Source organism: Anarrhichthys ocellatus, unplaced genomic scaffold (assembly GCF_004355925.1).
Source record: "Anarrhichthys ocellatus isolate YVR2014 unplaced genomic scaffold, GSC_Weel_1.0 scaffold84, whole genome shotgun sequence".
NCBI classification, from domain to species: domain Eukaryota; kingdom Metazoa; phylum Chordata; class Actinopteri; order Perciformes; family Anarhichadidae; genus Anarrhichthys; species Anarrhichthys ocellatus.
In genome coordinates this window covers 1,653,500-1,680,608 of record NW_022280114.1, presented here as the reverse complement: position 1 = coordinate 1,680,608, position 27,109 = coordinate 1,653,500, and the positions used below count along the sequence as shown (strand labels likewise).

Below are 27,109 nucleotides of genomic sequence, written 5' to 3'. Positions count from 1 at the left end.
TTCTCGGATGCACAGTACACACCGGCTAATAACCTGCTAGCTGATACCACCCATTGACCCAGATCATCATTTGATTATTGGAATATATTGACAGTTTACTTGATTGTAATAGTAATAATTCAGTGCAGAATAAATGCATTTTTGGCATGGGAAGCCCTATTAATCATGCTTGCAGGTTTGCACTGTTAAATGCATATGTTCTGTATGCGTGACAGGTTTTTTTTTAACATTACATTCATGTACAAAAAAGATGCAGTGCCTGAAACTACTTAGGACTTTAGGCATAAGCATCCTTAAACCAGGGGCCAGGACCGCCCAGCAAACGTGCAAACATGACACCAAGATGCTCCCTATAGTAATTATGCAAACAGCAGATGCCTGTAGATGGATGTACAGTATTTGTGATTTTCTTTCATTTTAATGTAGTTTTTTAAAGGAAAATGGATACCTCAAAGACGTATATCTGCTGCATAGCCTTCTGTCATATCATGAGGAAGGAAAGCAGTAGTTTCGTCTTTTTTTCTAACATATAGCTGCCCTCTGCCTCTCACACTCCTTATATGGGAAAGGAATTAGTTGCGCGAACAAGGGCGGAAACGCGGCGCGGTGACAGCTGGGTAAATCTACCGACATACAGGAAGAAAAAGACGAAGCCCAGTCGTCTGCTCTGCAAGCCCGCACACTCCCACGGTGACAAACGACCAAATCACTGCTTGACCAGTTTAGCAGGTAAGTGTCATGCAGTTGTGGATGTGGGGTTTTAGTGCGCATTTAAAGGTTTCGCTAAAGCGTGAAAAATAAGCGAAATAGAAGACAGCGCGCTGACGCTTCCTTGTTACCGCTGCATTGAACCATTCAGACAGTATTTAATGAAATCGGTGTGATGCTAACACACCCGGCTAGCCGAGGCTGCTATCCTGTTAGCCGCAAAATACGACGCTTAACCGTTGACTGACATATATTGAAATGTTTCCGTTCCGTTAACTTCTTCTTTCTGTGATAAGAAACGTCGGCTCGCTGAAATGTGGAAACTTCTTTTTTTTTTTTTTTTCTTTTCTTCTGCAGACTTACAATAGCTGACACAGGGAGGGGGGTGTGTGTGTGTGTGAGTGTGAGTGAGTGGAAAAGAAATCCAGGAAATGCCGAAAAACGACGGCAGACACTATACAACAGTGAGGGTGAAATAAGGGATCCCACTCGGGCTAACTAATATCTAATCTATATAACTGTTACATGTGTAAGCCTGACTTAATGTCTTGGTCGAACATAAACCGTAACGTATCTCAGGAGTTCCGTCTCGTCGCCGATGGTGTTGTGACACATTGTGTAAGCCCCGCAGACTGCTTCCTCACCGAGGAAGCGACCGTCTAGCACAAGATAGCGTTATTTAGGGAAACATGTGTTTACTCAAGCTGTCAAACTGTCTCCTCGGCCTCTCCTTTTTGACAAAAGCTTGACTTGTAGTGACGGTTTGTCTATTGGTGGTGGTCTACATTTACCCGGGTCACAGAATTCTGCACAACACCCACCCGGCTCTGCTCAGCTAGCTTTAGCCGCGTTAGCATCCGAGGCCGTCTGATTGGAAAAACCCAGTGATCTCATTAACATCAGCGGCTTTGAACATAATTTGTTGGAGCCCTGAGCCCACCGAAGGACTGTTTAGGAATGTTAGAGCTCACTAGCGTTGCATTGGTCTTCTTCTCTGCGACAAAGAAGATATGAACTGTGTGGTTTTGCTTTAATCCATGCAAATGGACAGAAAGGCTACGCACCCTCCCTTCTTTATGTCTGAACGTCTGGCCCCCAGGCAGAGAAACCCTCACACATGCCTAACCTACTTCACTCTCCCTGCATGCGGATGGTGCTTTATTTAGGTCTATGAATACAGTTGACAGGGTTTTACATGTTGGAGGAAGACCAGCAAGAGCTATAATGCAGAATAAGTAACTCTAGATGTCGGAAATTATAAATTCAAACTTCATTTGGCTAGTTTTGAAAATGCAAAAGGTCGCACACGCCCTCTTGTAAAACAAACTTCGGATCTATACTTCGCATATCTATTATTACTTTGTTAACTTATGCACATTCATCCCATTTTCTTAAATTCCACTTTAAAAGGCTGCCTTACTTTCGTGCTCCTTCTCCACTGAAGTTGCCGTTAAGCCCCAGTTTTGCCTTTTTATAGTGCTTACATTTAAGGAACATGTTATGAAAGAAAGGCATAATTCCCTGGCTTAAATCACTGCTATCGCTGCCCTCGCGTCTGAAAGTTGTTTTTTCTTTTCTTGACAGTGGCATTTCCTCGATAGTCAGCACTTTGCTGGAACATATGCAGTCACTTTACTGAAGAGCACTTTTTAGAAAATGTTTTCTAGCTTCTAAACTGAACTGGGTAAAGTTTGTTAGTGTCGTTATAAACAGTTTGTCATATGCAGCTTGTTTTTACTCCCACATAGCGTACACCTTCAGGGGGCCACTCCCTTCCTGTATTGCTTATGAGTCATAAGCTGAATAAAGGAAGTATAACTCTGATACCTGCAGGTATACCGTTTAGGCTGTAGTGGCCCTGAACAATTGGGTCAAGGGTAGTAATGTTATGTGTTCTATGATCTAATTTTATCTCCACGCCTTGTGGAGAAATTAATATACAGCATTGTCTGAATGAATGTGGCAGAAAAGGGGAAGTTGAGACATTTGGAAACTAACTGACTCGTGCTGTAAGAGCAGTACTTTGCTGGCCATCGTGAGTGATTTGCTCTTGTTTTTAAATGCGACAAGCCTCTCCTGCTCTGAGATACTGTTGATATGGCTTTAGGGCTGATTTAATCTATAACCTGCTTCGACCAGTGACGCTTTAGGGCACCCTTACACTGCTTACAACATGATTAATACATCTGAGTCATATGATAACGTTTTGCTCTCCTAACAACTTTAACCTGCCATAGCAAACATGGATCATGAACTTGAATAAAGCTATTAAACTATTTGATTCTAGTGCTATTTTAATACCTGAGATTTGCCAACCATACTTTCTTTTTGTTTGTTTATAACTTATTCTGAGAAAGAGACTTTGTTTTTCTCCAAGAACTTTCCCGAACACACTATTGAGTAATTTTCCATTCAAATCCAAAGACATGTGATCCAACAATAAATAAACAAGATTCAGATTTATGGTACTAAAAGCTTTTATTGAATGTCTGATAGTGTTAGTTTTTTTTAATAACCATATTTGAGAACATACAAATATAACTGTCATTTTTCAGATTTTAAAGCAGGAACTATTTGATAGAGTATGAAAACAAAATTATGAATTTGACCAGACATTTCGCCACCAAAACAATATTGACGTTTGATACCCAGCCCTACTTTTTATGTATCCAAAGTAAGTAGCAACTCATTTCTAGAGCTACTCTCTTGTATTACAACCAGGAAAGAGTCTCCAGCTTCATCATCGATCACAGCCAAAAACGTTAAGCGCTCTTTGGGTCATTAGATATCTAAATGTTTAGTTCAGTCCCTCTGTAGTGAACGTGACACTGTAGCGGCAGGTTTACCTCGTATGGACTCATTAGTGAGAGTGGTCTGTGTGCCTCGATTCACCGTCAGCCAGCTTTAAGTACCAGAGACTGGAGGCCCTCTCAGTCACACAGGTGAAGGCAGCGTCCGGTTACACCCGTCTTATGTAATGTTAGCTTCTCTCATTAGTGTGTGTAAGTTTAGGATTATGCTGGACTTGGATTGAAGTTGGTTAATCATATACTCAAAGGGGTTGGGATGATCAGTTTCCATGTTGGCACACATTCCCACTGTTGTGTTTATCACAATGGTTGCTGTCTTTCTTTCGTTCTGTAAGTGTCGCCTAAGTTTAGACTTTAGCTGCTGGCCTGAAAGCTTAAATTGATTGTGTTATGAAACATAAAAGCATCTGCAAATGACATAGTTGGGGAAAACAGGCCAGGACTGCAGTCTGCAGAGAGTCAGCAGTGACTTGTAATGATCTACATACCTCAGCAAGTCCTGACCTGCTTATCAACACACCCTTTTGTCTTTTTTTCTGTTACTCAATCACTCTAAAGGTGGAGTGTGACTATTTTTCTGGCATTTTTAGTCCTTTTTATTTGACAGATGACTGTGTAGGAATGTGGGAGAGAAATAGAGGTTACATGCAACAATGGTTCCATGGCCAGAAACGGTTCCATGGCATACACAAAGTTCTGCAAAATTGCAAATTCATATGTTAACGTTTTGTAGATCTTAATATTATGGAGGACTTGGTCTGTGCGGGTAATGCCGGATAATAACTTCCGTTATAAACAGACAGTTAAAGTGAGTTCCAGTCTGTGTGTAGTTTGTTATACATCTCAAGGTGAACAGGTTAAAAAAGCCGAGAGAAGTATCTTTGTAGGACTTATTGGATCATTTGACCTTTTCAGACCTCTAAAACGAAGTCTGTAGATATCTGGTCAAAAGCTGTGTGACCGATACTGCTGCAACGATTTGTCGAGCGATCAATAACGGTGTGCTGTAACTGGAAAGAATAAAATCTCAATCTGCCATCACTGGATGTATCTATCGATTTTTTTTTAAATTTTTATTTTTTTTTTTTAAATTAATTAATTTTTTTTTAATTTTTTTTTTTTGGAGTGATGACCCAATGCTTCAACATGTTTCTCTCAAAAATGTCAGCTTTTATCTGAAGCAGCCTGACACCGTATTGCAGGTATTTCGACCGCGCCTCGTAGGACTAAATTGACCAAAAGCAAAAACCCAGGATCCAGAGCACAGCTGTTTGTTATCCTACCAAAGCAGCGCATTGTTAATTGCAGTATTTGCCTTCACCTTGTGTCCCAGGAGCAATCCAGTCCCCAATCAGAGGACTACTGGAACAGAAAGTACCACTGTGTCTTGATGATGATTTAAATATAAACACGGGGACAAACGCAAAAAGAAGCTTGTGGAGCCATCCATTCAGCCAGCCATTATATATGTTACAATGCATAGACAGCTGTTTACATAACAAATATGATATAAAATGTGTTTTGAACTTATTCACTGTATTTATATATTGATCAAGGCTCCCATTCTGTCTCTGAACTCTAATTTACTAATGGCCCTCGCTCCGGGGAAGTAAAATCAATACATGGGCCTGTTAACCCTGTCTATTTCTTCCCATGGAGCTGATATGAGAACTATTTTTGGTTCAGTAAATGTCTGCCAGTCAGCCGCCGCTGACATTAACCTTTACCAAAGACTCTGTAGTTCTTTCGTCACAATCGAATATTAAATTTTGAATATTTATTACTCTACCCCCCCCCCCCCTTCACAGGTATGGCTGAGTTGGCGAGTCTGGTGCAGCGGCTGGAGGTGGCGGTGGGTCGCCTGGAGTCCATCTCAGGACCCGGAGGCAGCGGTGGAGATTGTGCTGGGGGAGGTAAACGATCAACTATCGTTATTATATGATTATTTCACTTATCATGAATAAGATGTCTGCTGAAGGTGTCTATGAGGGAGATATGACAGAGTACTTTAAGGATGCATTAGTCCGATAAATCAAGTATTTACATGTAGGTACCAAAGCTGAGTCTAAAGGGAGCTTTTAGTCTTATTTTTTAGTCTTTTCACAAAGTTCAGAAATCAGAAACTTGTTCATGCCACTCTCGCATTAGTGCAGCCACAGCCTCCTCAAGCTATTTTTTATTTCATTTGAACCTGTTTATTTTACAGTGTTGTGGTCTTTCAATATGTTTAAGTGCTTTTCTTTTCTCTGCAGCTGTGTCGGTGTTCGTGGAGGCCTATGACGAGATTATCAGCGGTCCCGTGGCTCAGTACGTCTCCCTCAGCCAGAAGATCGGGGGCGATGTCAAGACTCATGTAAGTTACAGTTTAAAAGTGACCGTGAGGCCTTATTATTAACAGCTGGGTGATTCTCTCATTCGCGGGCAGCTCCGACCCTTCTGTTCATAGCTGGCATTAGAATACGTCTCCACGTGCGTGTCAAGTGTCCACTTGTTATCGGATGTCAATTCCCCGCTCTAAATGCAAATAAACATGTACATAATTTCTGTTTGCCAAGACCACATGCATTGTTGTTCCATCCCCGGTGGCTGATAGCAGTAGTAATATTGGGTACATTTTTACCGACCTAAACACATGAGGTTGTTGTTTACCACCAGTCCCAGAGGACCGCCGTAGTAGAGAACTTCAGAGAGCCGGGGATGGGGGCGGGCGGGCAGGTATATAATCTGGGCAGAACACCGGAACAAAATCGGACACCTGCACACTATGAAGCCATAGAAATGATTGAGTGAAGCTGTTATGTGCTGCTGTGGACAATGTGGTAGTAATAAAAGTGTTTCCAGGTATTTTATTACCTTCATGAAGTATCGGCGCAATGTTAACCTCTGCTACACAAACTGTTGTGGATCAGCGCTCGCGGTGTGTAACGCAACCCAAACCACCTCCTGAATGTGGTCTGAGCGCTCTGATCTCGATGGGCGCATAAACACCTGTACTTGGAGCTGTCCACTTGTGATCGGATCACCCAAGATGCACGTTAACGCCAGGCCTGAACAAATAAATACAGTTATCACTGCACATCAAGTTATCTCACTCTGACACGGCACCAAAAAGATCAGTCGGTCACAAATGACACGTAACTTAGATTGCTGCTGACGATTTATTATTTTTTGAATTATAAAACTTGACGGGGAATCTTGAGTGCAATTTGAATGTCTGTCATTTGTTTGTTTTGCATACTTTGTGGCTAAAAAGTCAAAAGCATGCACCAGGTTGACGGTTTGTTCTTGATTTCAGTCATGACATTATGACCTCTGTCTTCTCTTCCAGGCGGACATGATGAAGCATGCGTTCTCCAGTCAGAGACAACTCCTCGCAACCGCCTCCTCCTCCCAGAAGCCCTCTGAGGTGAGTTAAACACACTTGGTAATTGCTCGGTCGCTTAATTATCGTAGTTGCCTAAACAACATTGACTAATCAATTTCAACAATTTGAATAATTCATTATGCTCATTTCTTGTCTTTTAGCCTGCGGCCCCTTCACTCTTTTGTCTATCGTGTTGTTTCGTCTTGTTTCCTGCCAGAACCCTAAATGGTCCTAGTCACTGAAGACTTTGATAGAGCTCAGTCTTTCTTTAAACAGAATTAAAACAGACAGAGGTGATTTTGCTTATCTTTGTAGAGCCCGAAACTCTCTTTTTGCTGCCTGCGGCTTTGATTTTGGCAGTTGCGCTGCTTCCTTCTCAGGGCGAAAATAGGTTCAGAACCCGCAATTGCCGCTTGGGGCTTTATTTATATTTAAAATTCTGCCCACTTACTGTTGAATATTCCAGCTAGATTCATGCAGAGGGTTAACAGGAGCCCTGCCACAGATATGTGGACTTGTTCCGTTGGTAGCACCCCTGCAACACTCGATGGATGTATTGTACGTGATCGGGCGGTATCACATTTAAATGATGTCCTCTATGGTAATGCATTCTTTCATCTACTGTTGCATAGGCGCAGTGGAAGCACAGGTCTATTTGTTTCCATCCCTGAGTAACAGCACTGTGTTAGCACTCATTAAGAAAAGAAGAAAACAAATCAAATGTATATCTTGTGTGTTGTCCGTCTCCTGTTCAGGCAGTTTTGGCGACTCTCATGCAGCCGGTGTCCAAAGCCATCCAGCAGGTGCAGGAGTTCCGCGAGCAGAACCGCAGGTCGCCACAGTTCACCCACCTTTCTGCTGTGAGCGAGAGCGTGCCTGCCCTCGGATGGGTCGCCATGGTGAGACTGGGGATGGTAGTGGTTCACGGGCAGGAAGGGAAGCTGTTTGGAACTGCTGTTTGTGTGTTACAGAGAGTGACTCTGTGTGTGGGGGGGTGGGGGTGGGTAAATGAGTGTATAATTGCCGGAGACAAGCCGCTCTTTGATTCTGTCTGTCATCACTGTCTGGTGAGCGACAGTTTGTTGGCTGAAACATGGCAGCCAGCAACAGAGCATTCATTCTTTGGAGTTCAGAAGATACAATACTACTCATGTTTGTATGCTAAATATGAAGCTCGAGACAGCAGCTAGTTAGCTTAGCTTAGCATAAAGACTGCATACCGAGGGAAACGGGCTCTCACTACTAGATACTCATCTCGCTCTCTTTTTGTATTTCCCAAAAAGTCAAACATTTCAATTCATCTCAGTTTAGACGTGGTGACATTGTGTTTACCTTTTCTCTTTGTGTCCCAGGCTCCTAAACCAGGCCCCCATGTTAAAGACATGCTGGAAGCTGCCATGTTCTACACCAACCGTGTGCTCAAGGATTACAAGGAAACGTAAGTAAAGCTATATTATCTTCTGCAGTTAAGCTGGCCACACATTCATTTTTTATGTAACATTAAAATGGTCAGATGGATTTTCTTATGCTGCCAAGCAACATGCTCAACCCGTCTGTCTTCCATCTTGCCTTTCTCCAGGCTCCTCTTTTTTTTTTTTTTTTTTTTTTTTTTTCTTTTTTTTTTTTTTTCTTTTGTTAAGTTCTATGGAGTCAGCAGTGACACGCTGACGCATGCTACTGCCAGACTTCCTGTATTTTGACCTGAAATCCAAGCTCCTGTGTTGATGAGCAGAGTTACAGTCAAGTTAGAATGAAGAAGATAATGAGACTAAAATCAGTTGCACAGAAACCGCTTTTATTCAAATGAGTCTAATGCTGTATACAAGACATGGGAGCAAAAGTTTATACAGTGTGAGATCTGGACTTGGTGGTTGATGTGGGTTAGAAAATGTTCTCTTTTAAGTAGTTAATCTCTGGTTTTGTTTCTGTGTGTTGAGCTTCTCATGCATTGTTTCCCTCTGGGACACTGAACAGTAAATTGCTAGAGGAGGAGATAGAAACAAAATGCTGAGATTTGAATAGACCGTTTCTGTCTCTTCCTCACAGGGACAAGACACATTTGGAGTGGGTGAAGGCCTACGTCTCCATCTGGACTGAGCTGCAAAACTACATCAAACAGCACCACACCACCGGGCTGACCTGGAGCAAGAGCGTGAGTCTCATAATCCTCTGAAGAGCCAACGTTAATAAAAAGTTTGATCAAGGAGAACAAATTTATCGAGCCTCTTACTCCCACTTACAGTGTAAGAGTAACCTTTTTAAAAGCCGCTGTAAAGTGCTCAAATTATTAATCACATATGCTCTTGGCATTTTTAAGTCCCGCCCCTCTTCGCTCTGTGCTCCAGTAAGAGTTGAGCAAGCTTGAAACTTGTCAGAACCTCGGTCAACTTTCCCCTTTCCTGTTATACTTGGATATGCTACGTCTGTTCACAGGTAACATTGCAATGGAAGTCGCATTATGGTTTCACAATCGTCACAATAAACTGTATATAGTCACAGCTACTTTTTGTTGATTTTGGCGTCCCCTGTGAACAAAAAGCGGTAGTGTTTCGCTTTAAAAAAAAGAAAGAACAAATTGTACTGCAGCAGGACCTGACGCTAGTAGAGGAGCTACTACAGAGAAATCCTCTCAGAAGAATAGCACGTAAAATGCAAACGATGAAGTAAAAATCAAAGCCAGCTCTATATTTCTATTTTTTGCCCCCCGATTTAAATGTTAAATTCAATCAGTAAGCTAAATCTACACTATTCTGAGTTGTAAATCAGCTAACATACTATCCAGTGAGAAGTTTTATTATTGCGTGTAATATTTAGGTTTGCTAACCTCTCTTTGCTGCAGACATCCAGGATCTACTCGTAACCAACTAAGAGTATTTTTATGTCATATAACCATTAATAGCATTTATTCTTATGTTTCCAAGGAGAACAAGTGGAGAATCTTTACTTATTTCATGATGTCTGGTTATGATTTCTTTTAATTGTTACTTTTTCTAAGCACAAAACATGTCTGTTGAATCATATGCTGTGATGTTAGAGGGCCTCAGTTGCAGCATTTCTGATGTTCTGTCCACCTCAGGGTCCCGTAGCCTCCGCCTCTGCAGCTCCTCCCAGGGCTCCTGCTGGTGGATGTCCTGCCCCACCTCCCCCCGGACCTCCTCCTCCTCCCATGGACTTGAGCGGATCGTCTGGCGGCGGTGGCGATGACAACCGTAACGCTTTGTTCGCCTCCATCAACCTGGGGTCAGACATCACCAGCGGTAGGTGACGAGCATCGGAGGAGTTTTGATGCACTAGATTTTAGTTTAATCTTGAGCAATTCATATCAAATTGTTGTTCAATTTCCATTTTCTTAAAGGTGTTCAGTAATTGAAGTGTAGTGTGGAGTTAGAGGTTTGAATTTTAGTGACGTACAAATACAATTGAACTGAAATGCACTTAGTGGCTCAGAAACCAAATATTACAGACAAATTCATAACTGAGGATGTCGAGACGTGTCGTACTGCAGGACTTATAATGCGCTTCCCCTCTTTTCTTGACGTATCAAGGCCTGAAGCATGTGAGCGACAAAGAGAAGACCCACAAGAATCCTACGCTGAGGAGTAATGCTCCAGTACGTACTGGACCAAAACCTTTCGCCTCCCCCCCTCCCCGACCTGCCGCGTTTGCCACCCCGACCCCTAAGCAGCCCCCTGTGTTTGAGCTGGAAGGGAAGAAGTGGAAAGTGGTAAGTTGTTGGTTCACTCTCGCTTAATAGGAATGGATAGATTTGTTTATGCAGCAGGCTGTCGGACTACCAGAATGAGTCATTGAACCAGAATTAGCTTTGTTTTTTAACAGCTAGCCTTTTATAGTAACTTCATCTCGTGTTCTTGTATCAACTCTTTTTCTCTTCTTGCCGTCTGCAGGAGAACCAAGAGGGAGCGCAGGACCTGGTGATCAGCGACACTGAGCTGAAACAAGTGGTTTATGCTTACAAGTGTAACAAGAGCTGCCTGCAGGTCAAGAACAAAATCAACTCCATCACTATAGGTGAGAAGAACACGGTGTGTTTAGAGAGAGAGAGAGAGAGAGAGAGAGAGAGAGAGAGAGAGAGAGAGAGAGAGAGAGAGAGAGAGAGAGATCTGCGTGTGATCGTTTGTGAAGATAAATCATAATAATATTATTATTAATAATAATCAAAGGTGTAACCAATCACATCTTTGAATGGCTGTGTTTCGTCATAAACATTTGTCAACCTGCTCATTTAGCTTGAAAATGCCAAAAATAGTCAAATTTAGGGAAATGCATTTTCAGAAAGGCCAGTGTGAAGGTTGGTAGAACCAGCACACTGTCATATCGTCATATTTATTTACCAAAAACAGACTTTGGCCAGTTCTACGACATGCGGACGTCTGACCTCTAACTGTTTCTCTCCATCAGACAACTGTAAGAAACTGGGCCTGGTGTTTGACGATGTCGTGGGCATCGTAGAGATCATCAACTGCAGGGACATCAAGATCCAGGTGTGTTGCAGTGTAATAGCAAAGTTCTGTATTTATTTATTTATTTTTTAAAAGCTTATAACGGGCACAAGGAATCCTCTTTGGCAAACTCGCTTAGCAGACTGTAGTGTGATGTGGATATTTGAGTTCTGCCTGCTGGTTTTGTTGCGTTTCACATCATTTCTATCATCCTGTCAGTCTTCAGCTGTTTTTGTTTTTTGCTAAGCATTGATGCATTTTCACCATGAACGCCCTGCTTTGTCAGATACAGCAGAACCGAATACTACTTCTCTTACCAACATACCGTTAATCAGCAGCTATTACATGAATTTTTGTTGCCGTTTTGTATCCAGGTTATGGGTAAAGTCCCCACTATCTCCATCAACAAGACTGACGGCTGCCATGTCTACCTGAGCAAAGACTCGCTGAGCTGCGAGATCGTCAGCGCCAAGAGCTCAGAGATGAACATCCTGGTGCCCGAAGGAGACGGAGATTTTGTGAGTATCCCATCAGGACGGAAATGAGACGAATAATTAAAAGGATCAGTCTGGTGATAGTCTAGATTTGTTTGTTACAGTCTACAAATCCCATGAAAAGACCAAAACCAACAATGAATTGATCGACTTCGTATCCAAAGCTTTTCATTCTCATAAAAGTTCACTTGATTCATATGAAAAAATAAATCTCCAGGTTTCTAATAGAGCATGCTCATTAGTCGCTCTTCAGCCAAGCCAGCTGCCCTCCTGTTGGCTCCCTGCACATCGTCTTCAAGGCTTAAAAATATTTCATCATACGTCTTTTGTAGACAAATTGTATTGAATGGATCGCGTTCTCTTTTAAAGTCATTTTGTTTGTTACACTCTGAAATAGTTTTACAGCCTTCCTTATGATTTTTGTAGACTCTCTCCGGCCGTATCCTTGATGTAGCTAAAGCAAATGACATGGATTTAAATGTGACTTCTCTCCCATCTCTTAGACGGAGCTCCCTGTTCCTGAGCAGTTCAAGACCGTCTGGGACGGCAACAAGCTCGTTACCACGTCAACGGAGATCTCCGGATAGACGCGGGCAGCAAATAAAATGGCCGCCCTGTCCTCGGTACCATCCCCACCCTTTTTTTGCAAACGCCTTCCTGGCTGATCGACCGCCCCACCAGCTAACTCTCACACTGTAGACTTGAGATTTGGACCTCGTGTGTTATACCTCCCCTCCCTCCTTTTTAATCAGCCAATCGCATCTTAAGCTGTCCCCTTCCATCAGCCAATGAGAGGACTGCTCACTTTTATCTGGAGCAAAATCCTCCAGCCAATCAGCAGGGAGCGGCTTGTTTTTCCCTGTGAGCCAGAGAGCACTTCTCCAAAACATTCACGAGTTTTCCCAATAGCTGCGATGCTCTGTACAATGTTTCGTATCTATCTGGATAATGCTAAGCTAAATTTAACATGTAGAATAGCCAACATGAGAACAAGCATATTGATTCCTCTGCAAGCCAATCAGGCGCTACTATCAGGAGGCTTCAGGCTGTCGTTTCTCCTCTTCCTGGTCCGGAGGGGCTGGTAGGTTTCTGTTCCATTATATGCAATCCACTGGGGAAGCACTTGTCAAACAAAGGATAATAGCATCCATATCACCTCTGCTGATGTTGATAATATTAACATTCATAGTGGATAATAATATGAAGAAAAATTAAGAAAAGTCAGCACTCGGCACATAAATAGGAGTAAAAACAAGCTGTGTGCGCATCATGAAACTCCATCTAGTTGACGTTTGAACAGTTAGAGTAGCAGGAAGAATTTCATTCCACGTGCTTTCCCTTTAACCCGCACATAGGACATTCCCGAGTATTAAAAAACATTCCATGTAAAAGGAGGCATGTAAGAAAATGTTTGCGATAAAGAGTAGTCGAATAGTCTTAAAATATTAGCCATCGACGTCTCTCCACTCGCTGATTGCTCACGTCGACTCTCTCTGGCTATCTTCAGCTCTTGAAGCTCTTCGCTGAATTTTCATTTATGTTGACTCTTCTTTTTCTTTTTACCTCTAATTCTTTTTGGATCCAAAAATCTGAATTCTGCTCATTAGTACTGGAGACATCATTAAAAAAATGTTGCAATAAAAATAAAGTCTCTGTTTGCCTTTATTGGATTAAAAATGTAATGTGTACAGAAGCATTTAAATGATGTACATTAGAACAGAATAATTTATTTTAAAAAAAGTCTCGATTAAACATTTCTGACAATTTGACCTCATAACACCCAACAGTGGAAATAGCCGTGTTAGCAATGCAGTTCAACAAATTATCTGCTGAAGTTACCGTCACCAAACATCCACATGCTACAAGTGATCAGTGCTAAAGGAATGAATTGTGTGCTTTCTGCATCCCAGCACAAGTTATCAAGCTTTTGACTGGCATTATATTGCTGCTGAAACAAAATAGTTGTAGTAGTCTATTATATTTAGTGCAAATAAGGCAGCAGGTTTGCCTTGAACCACTCTCTACCGAACTGCAGGTGATCTCCGTTGCATTCCAGAAAAGCTAGCTTTCCAGCTTTTTCCATCGCTGCCAGGCCCAGACGGTCCTGTGTGTGTGTGTGTGTGTGTGTGTGGGGAGACACGACATTCAGGTTTACATCCTCAGAAACAGCAGTTTACAGCACACACATTGTTTGCTGACTTTAAGACCTTTTAACTGTGAAAGAGCAAGGATTAAATGACAAATGAGTATATACAGCAGTTAAATTAGCCCCACCTTTACCAGCTGCAACATTACAGTGATGCACACTTTAATGCATCAATTATAAATCTTATATAATCTAAAAAAAATGATAGCAATGTGAGAGTCCAAACTCTGTTACCTCTTTGTAGAGAGCGCTCTCCTGCAGAGTTTCGGTCTCTTTGGCCTGGCCAGTTTTCAGGAAGCCGAACCACTACAGCAAAAAAGACTGTTTGTGATGCAGCTTTTTCATATTCAGTGAAACAGTCAAATAGAGTAGATCATTTAGAGTGTGTTCGGTACCTCTGTATCGACGGGATCCACTACCGTGTCCTGCAGGAACTTGACCATGACGAACTTGTCCAGCAACTGAAGATTCTTCCTGTACGTCTCATTTACAGCCTTTAAAAAAAAAAAAAATTACATTACTTAAATATATATATTTTTTTAAATGAGAAATCTGATCATGGCCAACTAGATTCAGACTACAAAAATAGAAATATATGATTGTGCAGCAATGTTTACAGGGAGTTTGTACAATGTAATGTATGAACCTGAAAATGAGCATGTTATGTCCCCTTTAAACAATCGATTTTAACAGGCGCTTACTTTGTCAAACTACATCTATTATTCCCCCACAATAGCAAGCTAACTAATGCATTGTGCATCAATACAAACTGTATTTGCTCTCAGACCTTCTGAAGTGCATACTGACCCTCTCCTGGTTGACGTCGGCCAGGAAGAGGCTGTGCTTCTTGTACAGGTCGTCGTTTAAGGGGTCGTGCCAGTACTGGGCCTGCACCAGGCTGATAACCACAGACACAACATCCAGTCAGTGCTGCCAGCGGTGACACTAGCCACACAATATCAAGGCTACTTAACACATCGGCATCACAGGGCGATCAACATTCGTTCAGAGAGGGAAGGGAAAAAACACACTGTTTTTGAACCAAGTCGGTGTAAGCTCCACTGTTCAGAGCATGGCGTATCATGTCACAGATGTGGGAGCTCTCTCCGGGACACTTGGGCAGCCCGTACACTCCTGAGGATTTAAAAAAACACACACAGTACTTGTCAAGACAGTTTGTAATGATTCATAATCTTATAAGTGTTATTGCCAAACAAGTCCCACGAAAAGACCAAAACCATCTCTTCCAGACGATGCTTTGTGTCTGTGTCCCTCAAAACCAAGCCCATTTGTTACAAGTGAAGATGAAAATCTTTTAAAAACTAGTCACAGATACAGTTTAACTTCTAAAAAAAGGCACAAAAAAAATCCTTAAACAGTTGGGCGCTATAGTTTCTCCACCAACGTTATTAAAATTAGAGTAAATAGTGCATTTGCCGGGGACTATTTTCAACCGCGGAATAATACACATTATGGTGCTCTAGTGAGTATTTACGGCAGCGGTGTATGTGGAATTAAAAATAAACTACAGTGCCCACATTCATGATGACGAAGGAACATGTCATCCAGTGCAACAGTGAGGCTCATTGATGCGTTTTTAATCGTGGGCGTTTCGGTGTTCCATAACGTTACCTTGGTGCTGGCCCCCAACGGAGATCAGGTTTTTCATTGGTGGAGAGGGACAGCGCTGAGCCACAGCTCTTCTGTGGAGAGAGGAAGCAGAGAGAATCAACGCATGCTTACTCATTCTCGTCAGGAGACAATAAACTTACAGCTCAACAGTTCATATCACACTATTCTCTGAGACATTGGTATTTAAAAAAAAAATTAATTCACTCTGCAGGAAAATCAGGCAAGAAGGGAAACTACACAAGCACAGAATTTGTCCAATTTCTACCACATGCACATAACGAAACCATTCAGCGTCCAGAACAGTAGTTGCGTACAGAAATTGTGCCCCCTGGGAGAAGCCCATGGCATTGTATCCTCCCTTCAACTTTGGGTCCTGGGCCAGCTGACTGCACACCATGGACACCTGCTCATTCACATCCATGAAAAAGCCATTTTTTGTGTCCTGCAGGAGGAGAAACATGAAAAGCTCAAAGCATGACAGGCAGATTAAAAGCAGTAAAACGAGCACCGTCTTCAAGGAGAAAAGCGGAGAGATGAAGTCACGGTGTTACGAGGGATCAAAGCAGAGTCGTGCTGGTTCGCTATGAATATTAACACTGGGAAATGACATAGTGGAGTTGTAAAAGAGCTACTCCGCTGATGTAACTCGTGCCACCGGCACTGCAAATATCACAGAATAGGAATCCTTGTACCTCATGTGGATGTATCAATCGCAGCTGCTGTATGACTGTGTGGTTGACATGTCAACATGTCGTATTTTCACACGTATTGTGTGTTAGCGCAGGAGGAAAAGCAGAATGGCAGGACACAAATGTATGTACCTTTTACAGAAATGACATAATTGGTTACGTTTGAAGTTACGGAACTTAAAGTAGTTGCCTTTTAGCTTGAGAAACAACATTAAAAAAAAGAATGACAAAAATTTCACATTACAAAATACATGCGCAGAACAGAAAGATAATAGGAAAGTCAATGTAATATTAAAAAGAGTCATTGCAATAATGAAAATTGGCTAATTTAATTTATTCTCATAATTAATAAACATTTTTAAATAATTATTTCTTTTTCCTTTTTTTTTATTTGTTGCATCACCGTGACTGTGCGAGGGTGCAATTATGTCAGAGTATATCATGTGCTCTGTACGGCATGGATGCAAGTCAGAGGCTAAGTTCTTGTGGCCACTGTGTATTGTTGGTGTTGTTGAAGCTTTGTCTATGTGTTGAAAAGCACAATAAAAACAATAGAGCAGATTAAGAAGTAACTAGAGACAAATTAACAGTTTTGTTCATAAGAGGTTTGGCACTGGCTGGGAAATATGCAAGTCTTTCTGTGTAAAAGTACCTCAATGACAGTCTTCCCGATCTCCAGCGAGAGCACGTAAATGCCAGAGATCTCCTCCTCGATCATCTTCTTTATCGCCCCCATGCTGAGCGGGTTACAACAGCTGTCGCCTGGTGGACACATCAACATTTACTTTGTTTTCATTTTAACCATTTTGTTCAAACTTGGCTCACTTCACAATGCTGATGTGTGTCTGTGTAGCCAAAGCCTGATACAGTCAGGGCTGTAAGTATTTGGACTGAGACACAATTTTTCTAGTTTTGCCTCTTTACACGACTCCAGTGGTTTTGAAACGAATCAGTCAATATGTGGTTGAAGTGTAGACTTTCAGCTTTGATTCAATGGATAAAACAAAAAATATCACAATAACCGTTTAGGAATTACAGCCATTTCTACACAGCCATCACCATTTACAGAGGCTCAAAACTAATTGGACAAACTAACATAATTGTGAATATAATCATTATTTTTAATACTTGGAGGAAAATCCTTTGCAGTCAATGATTGCCTGAAGTCTGGCACCATAGACATCACCAGAAACGGTGAGTTTCCTCCTTTGAGATGCTTTGCCAGACCTTTTACTGCAGCCTCCTTCAGCTGCTGCTGTTTGTGAGTCTTTCTGCCATTAGTTTTATCTTCAGAAAGTGAAAAGCCTGCTCACTTGGGTTGAGATCAGGTGACTGACTTGGCCATTGAAGAATATTCCATTCCTTTGCCTTGAGAAGCTCTTGGGTTGGTTTCACAGTATGTTTTACGTCATAATCCATCTGCACTGTGAGGCTCCATCCAATCAGTTTTGTAGCATCAGGCTGAATCTGAGCAGATAGTTTAGCCCTAAAGACCTCAGAACCTATCCTGCTGCTTCTATCAGCTGTGACATCACCAACAAACACCAGTGACCCAGTTCCATTGGCAGCCATACATGCCCATCCAAAGCACTGCCTCCACCATGTTAGACAGATCATGTGGTTTGCTTTGGATCACGAGCCGTTCCTTTCCTTCTCCACTCTTTTCTCTTCCATCATTCTGGTACAAGTTCATCTTGGTTTCATGTCCAAAGAATCTTGTTCCCAAACTGGTCCGGCTTTTTCTGGCAAAGTCTAATCGGGCCTTCCTGTTCTTCAGTGTTACCAGTGGTTTGCACCTTGTTGTAAACCCTCTGTATGTAGATTTATGAAGGCGTCTCTAGACTGTAGACTTTAACAATGACACGCCTACCTCCTCCAGAGTGTTCTTGACTTCAGTAGATGTTATGAAGGGGTTTTTCTTCACCAAGGTAAGAATTCTGTAACCAACCACTTCAGATGTCTTCCGTGGTCTTCAGGGCCTGTTGGTGTTGGTGAGCTTGCCAGTGCATTCCTTCTTTTTAAGAATGTAGTAAATTGTTGATTTGGTCAATCCTAATGTTTCTACTATCTTTCTGATGGTTTGTTAAATGATTTTAACCTAATAACGGCCTCCTTCACTTGCATTGACACCTTTTTGGTTTCATGCTGAGAGTTCCAAGGACCAGCTACCAAATGCTAATATAACATTTTTAATCCTATTGTCTGCATCATCTTTCATGAAATAGTGACAGAACAGACCACACCTGGCCATGAAACCGTTTGTCACACAATTTGTCCAATTACTTTTGAGCCTCTGAAAATGGGGATGACTGTATAAAAATGGCTGTAATTCCTAAACGGTTAATGTAATATTTTAGTTTTATCCATTGAATCAAAGCTGAAAGTCTACACTTCAACCACATATTCACTGCTTCCTTTCAACTCCACCGGAGTCGTGTAAAGAGGCAAAATTCGAAAAATTGTGTTACAGTCCAAATACTTACGGCCCTGACTGTGGTTTCATCTGTGCCTTTATACTAAACGTATAAAATGAGCCACACTGCTGCACTGGGTGACGTGTCATTACCATGTACATACATCCTTCTGCTGTCGTCACAAGAGCAACAAGTGTATTAATACGCCGCTGAAAATAGTCCCCCCAAAATGCACTATGTATTCCTGTTTGAATAATTGTTTACATTTGTCTTTTCATTGGATTTATTGACAGGAATAAAATACATAGAACAATAGCAGTCTTATCAAAGGAGGATGTGCATAAACACAAGCTGTTTTTCTGAAATGTATGGCTTACAATAACATCTGCTAAACATTTCAAACACAGACACCTGGTTGTTGAAGGAGAAGAGAAAGTGCTTCAGGGTTTTTTTTCCCACTTCCCCTGACTGTATTTCCATTACCAGTATGCAACAAACATGAGCATCCTTCCAGTTCTAAGTGTAACGTGTGCATTACATAGTGCAGAAAATGTCATCACAGTTAACGATGTTAAAGTTATGAATAGTTCTAGTCCTCAAAAACGGGTTTGTTCATAATTTCCATTAGATAACTCCCTAGAGGTAAATTTAATGGCTTTTTCCCCCCCCAGTAGGACAGGCCACACTGTCACTCACCCATCCCATGCCACATCACCAGTGGTACGGTCACGTTGTTGGAGTTATAAACTGGGCTGCCAGCGACCAGCAGCACTGGACCAGCCAGGAGGAAATACAGGAGGGCCGCTGTCATCCTGAATCCTGAAACAAACACACAGGGGGTCAAAGTGTGCATTGTTGTGTTGCGAAATACATATTTACCTTTTCTCCTTCTTCACTTTGTACTATTTTATCAAGACATAACTCTGCAAGACTTGAACAACTAGAGCCATCACAGATTGACTTAACCACACTTACCCAGGTGGTTTATGGTTTATATTCTGTACATGTATTCAAACTTGGAATGAAACCCAATAGCACATTATAAACACGCTATCCCTCGTTCAATTTAAACATTTATACAGATTGTTATCTTACTTATATTGCGTGCTACCTTTCATCTTATAAAATATCTCAAGTCCCATACATGCATTATATTCTATTTTACAAATAGATCTCTATATTAATACAGACAAGCACAAAGCACCATTATTTAATGAATTTATCAGGGTGGGGTACACTGTTAACAGTGCTGCTATTAACCACACCACTTTCACTTCACCTTGCAAATTCATATTCTCTGCATATAGTTTCTATTCTTATTTGAGTTATTTACTATAGCGGGTAAAATAAGTATTGAACACGTCACCATTTTTCTCAGTAAATATATATCTAAAGGTGCTATTGACATGACATTTTCACCAGATGTCGGTAACAACCCAAGAAATCCATACATACAAAGAAATCCAAACAAATAAGTTCTGAAATTAAGTTATGTGTAATAAAATGGAATGACACAGGGAAAAAGTATTGAACACGCTTACTGAAATGTATTTAATACTTCGTACAAAAGCCTTTGTTGGTAACGACAGCTTCAAGACGCCTCCTGTATGGAGAAACTAGGCGCATGCATTGCTCAGGTGTGGTTTTGAAACAAACAAACAAACAGTCTGCAAATCTTGAGGGTCTCTGTGGGCCTCTTCTATGAACTCTGATCTTTAGTTCTTTCCATAGATTTTCTATTGGATTCAAGTCAGGTGATCGGCTGGGCCAGAGAAAGAAGATAAAGCTGCTAGAATGGCCCAGCCGATCACCTGACTTGAATCCAATAGAAAATCTATGGAAAGAACTAAAGATCAGAGTGACTTGTTCAATATTTATTTTACCCGCTGTACATCTTATTATTTAATTATTTTTTCTTTTTCTATTTATCTGTATTGCTGTCCTTGTGCTGCTGCTGCAACAACCAAATTATCCTCATGGAGATCAATCAAAGTTTAACTTATCGTATTATTAAAAGATCCTATCAATCAGTATTCGATCAAAATCAATATTTTTTGCTGATTTTAGTTTAATGCTTCATACTGTTTATTAAGCATTCACCTAAAAATAGGCTGGTGTCTGCAGTTTTTGTCAACCGTGTCACTTGTATTGGTCTCTGTTTGTCCTAATAATACAGATTAATATAAAGTTAGACGCATAAATACAATAATGCAGCGCAGTCAGACTGCGCTGCGTCAGAAACAGTCACGTGAAAAACAGACAAAGCTGAATCACTTCCTGCTATCTACAATGGCTTCAAGTCAGTGCGACTGAACAGAGACTGTCTCAGATGTATCAGCAAAACAACGAGGCTGAAAAAAATGAATTACCCCAAAAACAGTGCTCACACAAATATACTTTTAATCAGTGCAGTCAGGGGAGAAGTTAACTCGAACAAGCGAACTAACGTTAACTAATGAAGAAGGTTCACATGAAATGAATCAATTAATAGATGCATTCTGAAACATGCAGTTGCAGATTTAAGCTATGGATAATGTTGAAATCAAACTGCTATTTAAAAAAGCTTATACAGCCTAATTAATGTTCAAAAACAGGATACCGGTAACGTTGAATGTCCAAAAACATTACTCACCGTTTGTGTTCTTCCTGCTTCTATTGTGGTGTCGTTTTGTCACGTGACTTTGCTTTGAGCCAACAGCCAATCAGATTTCAGAGGCGGAAATGTCTAACTTGTGAGTCGTCTTGTTGTAGTAATCCTGTCTGTTTTCTAGTCTGAATTAATTATATCTTTTCCGATATTATGGTTATTTAACCTCTTGGTAACTTTTGTCTTCAATCCCGGGCGGTGACGTTACGGCCTGACGTGGCATTTTAACGTATAAACACCGCGCTTACAGCTGCTAGCTAATTAGCTAGCCATGCTAGCTCGTTGTGAAAATCAACAACATTCCTGTAGGGATTGTTTAGCCACTTAGAGAAAAGATTAAAAAACAAAGACGGACGGCTTTAAAGGAGAGTGTAACTAAATAACAGAGACAGCAGGCGTGGTAGCAAAGTACAGGATGTCAATTCAGTACGAGGAGCCTGTGTTACCGGGGAGTTACGATGTTGTGGGGTCATTTCCTAAAAGTTTCGGCTACGGGGTGGAGGAGGCAGACATGGAGGAGAGCTCCACTTCAGCTGACAAACCGAGGATACTGCTGATGGGACTGAGGCGGAGTGGCAAGTCTTCTATTCAGAAGGTAATCTACCTAAAACACACCACCACCACCACCACAGAGGTAGCTTAATCACACCTCTTAAGACAGTAAAATTGAATCGCCTCTAAAGCTGAGCTTGATAACCTTAAATCAGGATTTATTGCAGGACTGTTGCATTAGTTGTTGTTGTTTAGCCGTACTCTATTAGCTGGCAACTGACTGTAATCGTGACGGAAATACTTTTCTTCTCTATGATCTGTGAACAGCATACATACAACAGAAATGTCTCTTTCCACTTCCTACATGAAACTGCTCACAACAAGGTCTGTGGATTATCTTCAGTAACCGCTTCATGATTTCTGGAGAGAGACATTACTGTTAAGATTTTCAAATGTTTTTTTTCTTTTTGGTGCTCTGAGCACCACAAGGCGAGTGCCATATAGTTCCATTGTATTGGAGAGAAGGCAGACATCACTATGGTCGATAGCTCCGATGCTCTGCAACGATCTAGATTGATAAATAGCACTGCAGGCAAGAGGAAAGGTGCTTTTTTTATTTTGGGAAGAACTGTTCCGTTAAAGAAACAGGTAAACAAATGGGGGGGAACAGCATGGATGGACAAACATGAAACAGGTGTAACGATAATCCTCCTGCTCCTCTGACCAGGTTGTTTTCCACAAGATGTCGCCCAATGAAACGCTGTTTCTCGAGAGCACCAACAAAATCTACAAGGACGACATCTCCGCCACCTCCTTTGTCAACTTCCAGATCTGGGACTTTCCTGGCCAGGTGGACTTCTTCGATCCCTCGTTTGACAGCGAGATGATCTTCAACGGGGCCGGCGCTTTGATCTTTGTCATCGATGCTCAGGTAGGATGACATCAGTTAAAACTCAAGAAGAAGAAGACCGTAGTTTTTAAAAGGCTTTCCTGTGTGAGATGAAGTAACACGTGACCTTTGCCTTCTTGTTAGGACGACTACGTCGAGGCCCTCGGGCGGTTACACCTCACCGTATCCAGAGCCTACAAAGTGAATCCAGACATCAACTTTGAGGTGTTCATCCACAAAGTCGACGGTCTGTCAGACGACCACAAAATAGAGACACAAAGGGACATTCATCAGAGGGCCAACGACGATCTGGCAGACGCCAGCCTGGAGAAGCTTCACCTCAGGTGAGTCTCTGACACGTCTGCACAGGTTAGATACTCAAGCTGCAAGATTTAGGGGCAGATCACTCCTAGAAACAATAAGTTTTATGATTGTAGTCTAACAGGATAGAAGCTGTATGTGCTCCACTAAAACACTAGAGACATGGTGATTTTGCTATCAGCGTGTGACCTACTGTACCTTTTTTAAAGGTGCTAAATTTGACATTCAAAGCATATCTATTGCCTCCACACGGCTCTCAACATGGCGACGACCGAGCCGGCGGCTATCAGCTAACAGTGCAAATTACAGCAACAGCGTTGACGGAGCTAACGGTGTTTACCAGAGGGGGAATTGAAAGGTGGGTGCTACGCTTTCGTGACGAAGCGGTAGGTCGGTGCAGCGTCATCAGCTGTAACCGCCGTATGAGAGCGGTGCAGAGTGCCGGCCGTGAGCTAACCTGTGTGGGCCGCTCACATGCACTTAAAGGCATGCGCAGCCGGCCACACTATGTCAACAAAGCAGAGAGAAGCTCAGATTACAACGCACTCAGAGGGAGAGCAACTTCCTTCTCTACTCGGGTAGAAATTACTCCACTTCATCTTTACATAGATGATAGTTATTTGATGCTATATTAATGCTCTGAATATCGTATAGAGAACCTTTTAAAGCTGCACTTTTTATGTTAAATATCGTGTGTGAAAGCTGTGTGTAATGGAAAGTATTACTCATTGTTATTAACACCCAACTCCTCCTTTTCCCCTCGCTTTGTGGTAACAACTTTCCCTTCCCTCAAGTGGTCAAAAATGAACCTCGATATTGTATAACTTATACATACAAATCAAGCTGTTTCTTGTCGTCATTGTTTTGAGTCTACCTAATTATAGGAGTCTATTGGTGAGGTCAGACATTTCAGGGTTAAGTTCCTATTCTATCACCGTGAAACGGTCGGATTAGTATATTGTTTCGTCTTGCAGTGTTATAGCCGAGACTCATTTGTTGACACGGTATTTTTTGCAGTGTGCTAACTCCTCTCCTGCTTTCACTCCTCAGCTTCTACCTGACCAGCATCTACGACCACTCCATATTCGAGGCCTTCAGTAAAGTCGTCCAGAAGCTCCTTCCTCAGTTACCAACGTTGGAGAACCTTTTGAACATTTTCATATCGGTATGTTTCTGTTACGTTTAATAAAATATAGTCTCTACAGCGTGTCCTTTTTTGTACCGTCTCTTATGAACGTCCTTCGTGTTTTGCAGCACTCTGGGATCGAGAAAGCCTTCCTGTTTGACGTCGTTAGCAAGATTTACATCGCCACAGACAGCTCTCCTGTGGACATGCAGTCCTACGAACTCTGCTGTGATATGATAGACGTTGTCATCGATGTCTCCTGCATTTACGGGTGAGAAGAATTATATTTGTTTGAAGTGTTGGCAGTGGTCGCATCCTTTGGTTGAACGGTTTTGAAGGTGGCTCTCCGTCTTCTCCTCCGTGACAGGCTGATGGAGGACGGCAGTGCCTATGACAAGGAGTCTATGGCTATCATCAAGCTCAACAACACCACAGTGCTTTATTTGAAAGAGGTCACAAAGTTCCTCGCACTCGTCTGCATCCTCAGAGAGGAGAGCTTTGAGAGGAAAGGTGGGTAGTTTTTGTTTTTATAAACAGTTGAGTTGGCACCAGTAGGCCAGGGTTTAAATACACAGGATGTCCTGAATGTGTGATTAAAGCGTGAAGCTGCCAACTCTAAAGTGTCTAAAGTTAAAAAGTAGATCTGAGTCACAGTTTTAACATCCAGTCTAAGCTGGCAAAACTGTAATAGCACCTATTTTTTACGTAGTAAGATCTCTTATCACATTTGAAATGAAATGCTTTAAAAGACTTCTTGTCCTCTTCACAGGTTTGATAGAGTACAACTTCCATTGTTTCCGAAAAGCCATCCACGAAGTGTTTGAAGTTGGCTCCCCACCACAAGACGTCCGCTCCTCCAGAAACCACCGGATGGGCCTAAAGTACGCCGGGATGAATGGCAGTGCTGTTTAAAGGGCAGGAGGTGTGTGTGTGTGTGTGTGTGTGTGTGTGTGTGTGTGTGTGTGTGTGCGCATGCATGCGTGCGTGCGTGTGTCTGTGTGTTTACCTTAAGAGCAGCGAGGCTGCGCGACGTGGAGAGATCACACGAGAGCACACATGCCTCCTGTCAAACACGCGTTACCTTACTGTGTGCAGCTGAATGTGAATCAGTTAGAACTGATGAACTGAGCTTACGCCAAAAAACAAACAAAATCGTGCTTCTTTCTTTTTGCACATTTATCGGTATTGAAATGTCAGCTGTGTTTACCTTCTTGGCCAGTTACTTGTGTGTACTCTGCAACATTTAAATATACGCCTATCTGATCCAATATAAGCACTTATAGTCAATATGAACAAAGAGCTCTGTTGACTGAAGCTAAAAACTGAATTTCCACAAACTAAAATGAACAGAATGAACTTTCTTTCATGGTCCTGCTCATTTAACCTTGAACTGTTGCGTTGTGTAAGTGGATCTAACAGCCAGTATGAAAACGAAAGCACAGTGTTTGTTCTGCCGTGTTTTCTGTTGATAATGAATCATGTGACCAGCGGCCGGAGCTCTGCTCAGGATCCCCGTCAGACCAGCACTGTGCCAGTTCCCCCATTAGAGCCTTGGTTTAATAACAGCATGTTGGTCCTAATGGAGTCTGGGAATAACGGATGATGCTTTTCACTCGGACGAACCTGCCGCGTCTGATGACGCTCGACTTTTTTTGTAGCTTGTGATGAACGTTTTGACCAAATTTACTCCACAGGGATTCTGTTTGCAGCGGCTTGTTTTGCTTTTTTCAGAGATTTGTAATTATTGTACATATTTCTTTAATAAAATGTTTCCTATTTTTTCTGAGTCACAGTTGTGACCTTTTTTTGCTCATAATTAGTGTCTCACAAGTTAAGAAAGTTGTTAATATAATAAGATAAATGTAAACCATAGTTGATATGTCATAGTTTTGAGAGTTTTTTAAAGATTTTGTATATTAAGATGTGTATATACTTGGTCATAGCTATGAGATACTTTGTCATAAATATTAGATATGGTAGTTAAATATGAATGTTTTATTAATTATTATTGCTTTATTTCTGGCAATTATAATGTATTTTCTCATAACTCATAATTTATTTTACTTATTTAGTGAAAGTATCTGATATATAGGAGATACAAAGAATTGTGAGAAACTAAATAGATTCGACATTTGTTAAATATGAGGAAATATAATTCATAATCATTACGGTTTGGCTCAGTGTCTCATTTTTGAGAGTTTCTTAAATTCATGATACAAAGTCATATTTGTAAGGCACTATCACAATTATGAGATACAAAATCATTAAACAAATGTACACATTTTATCATGAAGTGTCTCATAATTCTGAGACAGCTTCTCATAAGGTATGTCGGTAATAATTACGAGGTTATAGATAAGTCAATCACGTGTTTTTTATCACAATGATGCAAACCCTTCTGATAATTACAAAACTTCCAAAATGTTCCTAATAGCTATAATATTTTGAGGGTTTCTCATAATTATGAGTTAAGAATCCATTACCTTACTTTTTCCTGATGAAATATTTTCTCATGTCTAAATATGTCATTATAAGAAACAAATAGCCTCATTATTACTATAGCTATATAAAGCTTTTACATTATGAAGTGTTTTTTCCCCACATAGTATGCCATATTATGTCAAAATAGCATAATTATGACATATTAACAACTATAATAATTTTGAGATTCTAAGCCGTAATATTAAGGCATTACTTAATTTCCTTATAATTATTGTCTCATAATTATGACAAAAGTCTTAATAGTAGAGTAACTGGGCGTCCATAGTATGGACAGGTTTAAAGAGTAATCACCTTACATATTTTGTTTAATATTGTGATAATAAAAGTTATTTCATAGACTTTTAGCTTCATGTCTGTTTAAATCTGGATCTGTTCACTCAGTTGAATTGTTGCCACTAACAGGTTTTACCAGCAG

General features: G+C 41.2%; 3 protein-coding genes across 3 annotated transcripts; 2 read left to right on the top strand and 1 right to left on the bottom strand.

Moving 5' to 3' along the window:
- The first annotated feature begins 614 nt into the window (after positions 1–614).
- cap1 (CAP, adenylate cyclase-associated protein 1 (yeast)) lies at positions 615–13,484 on the top strand. Its single transcript, XM_031874750.1, has 13 exons — positions 615–729; positions 5,327–5,431; positions 5,771–5,871; positions 6,847–6,924; positions 7,638–7,781; positions 8,235–8,320; positions 8,929–9,034; positions 9,959–10,139; positions 10,428–10,606; positions 10,788–10,911; positions 11,302–11,384; positions 11,717–11,860; positions 12,340–13,484. Exons 2-13 carry the CDS (start codon positions 5,329–5,331, stop codon positions 12,421–12,423), a joined length of 1,413 nt encoding a protein of 470 aa, XP_031730610.1. The 5' UTR covers positions 615–729; positions 5,327–5,328; the 3' UTR covers positions 12,424–13,484.
- On the bottom strand, positions 13,481–21,647 carry ppt1 (palmitoyl-protein thioesterase 1 (ceroid-lipofuscinosis, neuronal 1, infantile)). Its single transcript, XM_031874752.1, has 10 exons — positions 21,350–21,647; positions 19,414–19,536; positions 16,956–17,065; positions 15,929–16,056; positions 15,615–15,685; positions 15,014–15,116; positions 14,790–14,880; positions 14,378–14,476; positions 14,217–14,288; positions 13,481–13,940 (listed from the first exon to the last, which is right to left on the bottom strand). The coding sequence occupies exons 2-10, from the start codon at positions 19,526–19,528 to the stop codon at positions 13,818–13,820; spliced, it is 912 nt and encodes a 303-aa protein (XP_031730612.1). The 5' UTR covers positions 19,529–19,536; positions 21,350–21,647; the 3' UTR covers positions 13,481–13,817.
- Positions 21,417–25,971, top strand: rragcb (Ras-related GTP binding Cb). Its single transcript, XM_031874751.1, has 7 exons — positions 21,417–21,959; positions 22,584–22,787; positions 22,890–23,089; positions 24,117–24,231; positions 24,321–24,463; positions 24,560–24,702; positions 24,962–25,971. The coding sequence occupies exons 1-7, from the start codon at positions 21,780–21,782 to the stop codon at positions 25,102–25,104; spliced, it is 1,128 nt and encodes a 375-aa protein (XP_031730611.1). The 5' UTR covers positions 21,417–21,779; the 3' UTR covers positions 25,105–25,971.
- The last annotated feature ends 1,138 nt before the right edge of the window (positions 25,972–27,109 follow it).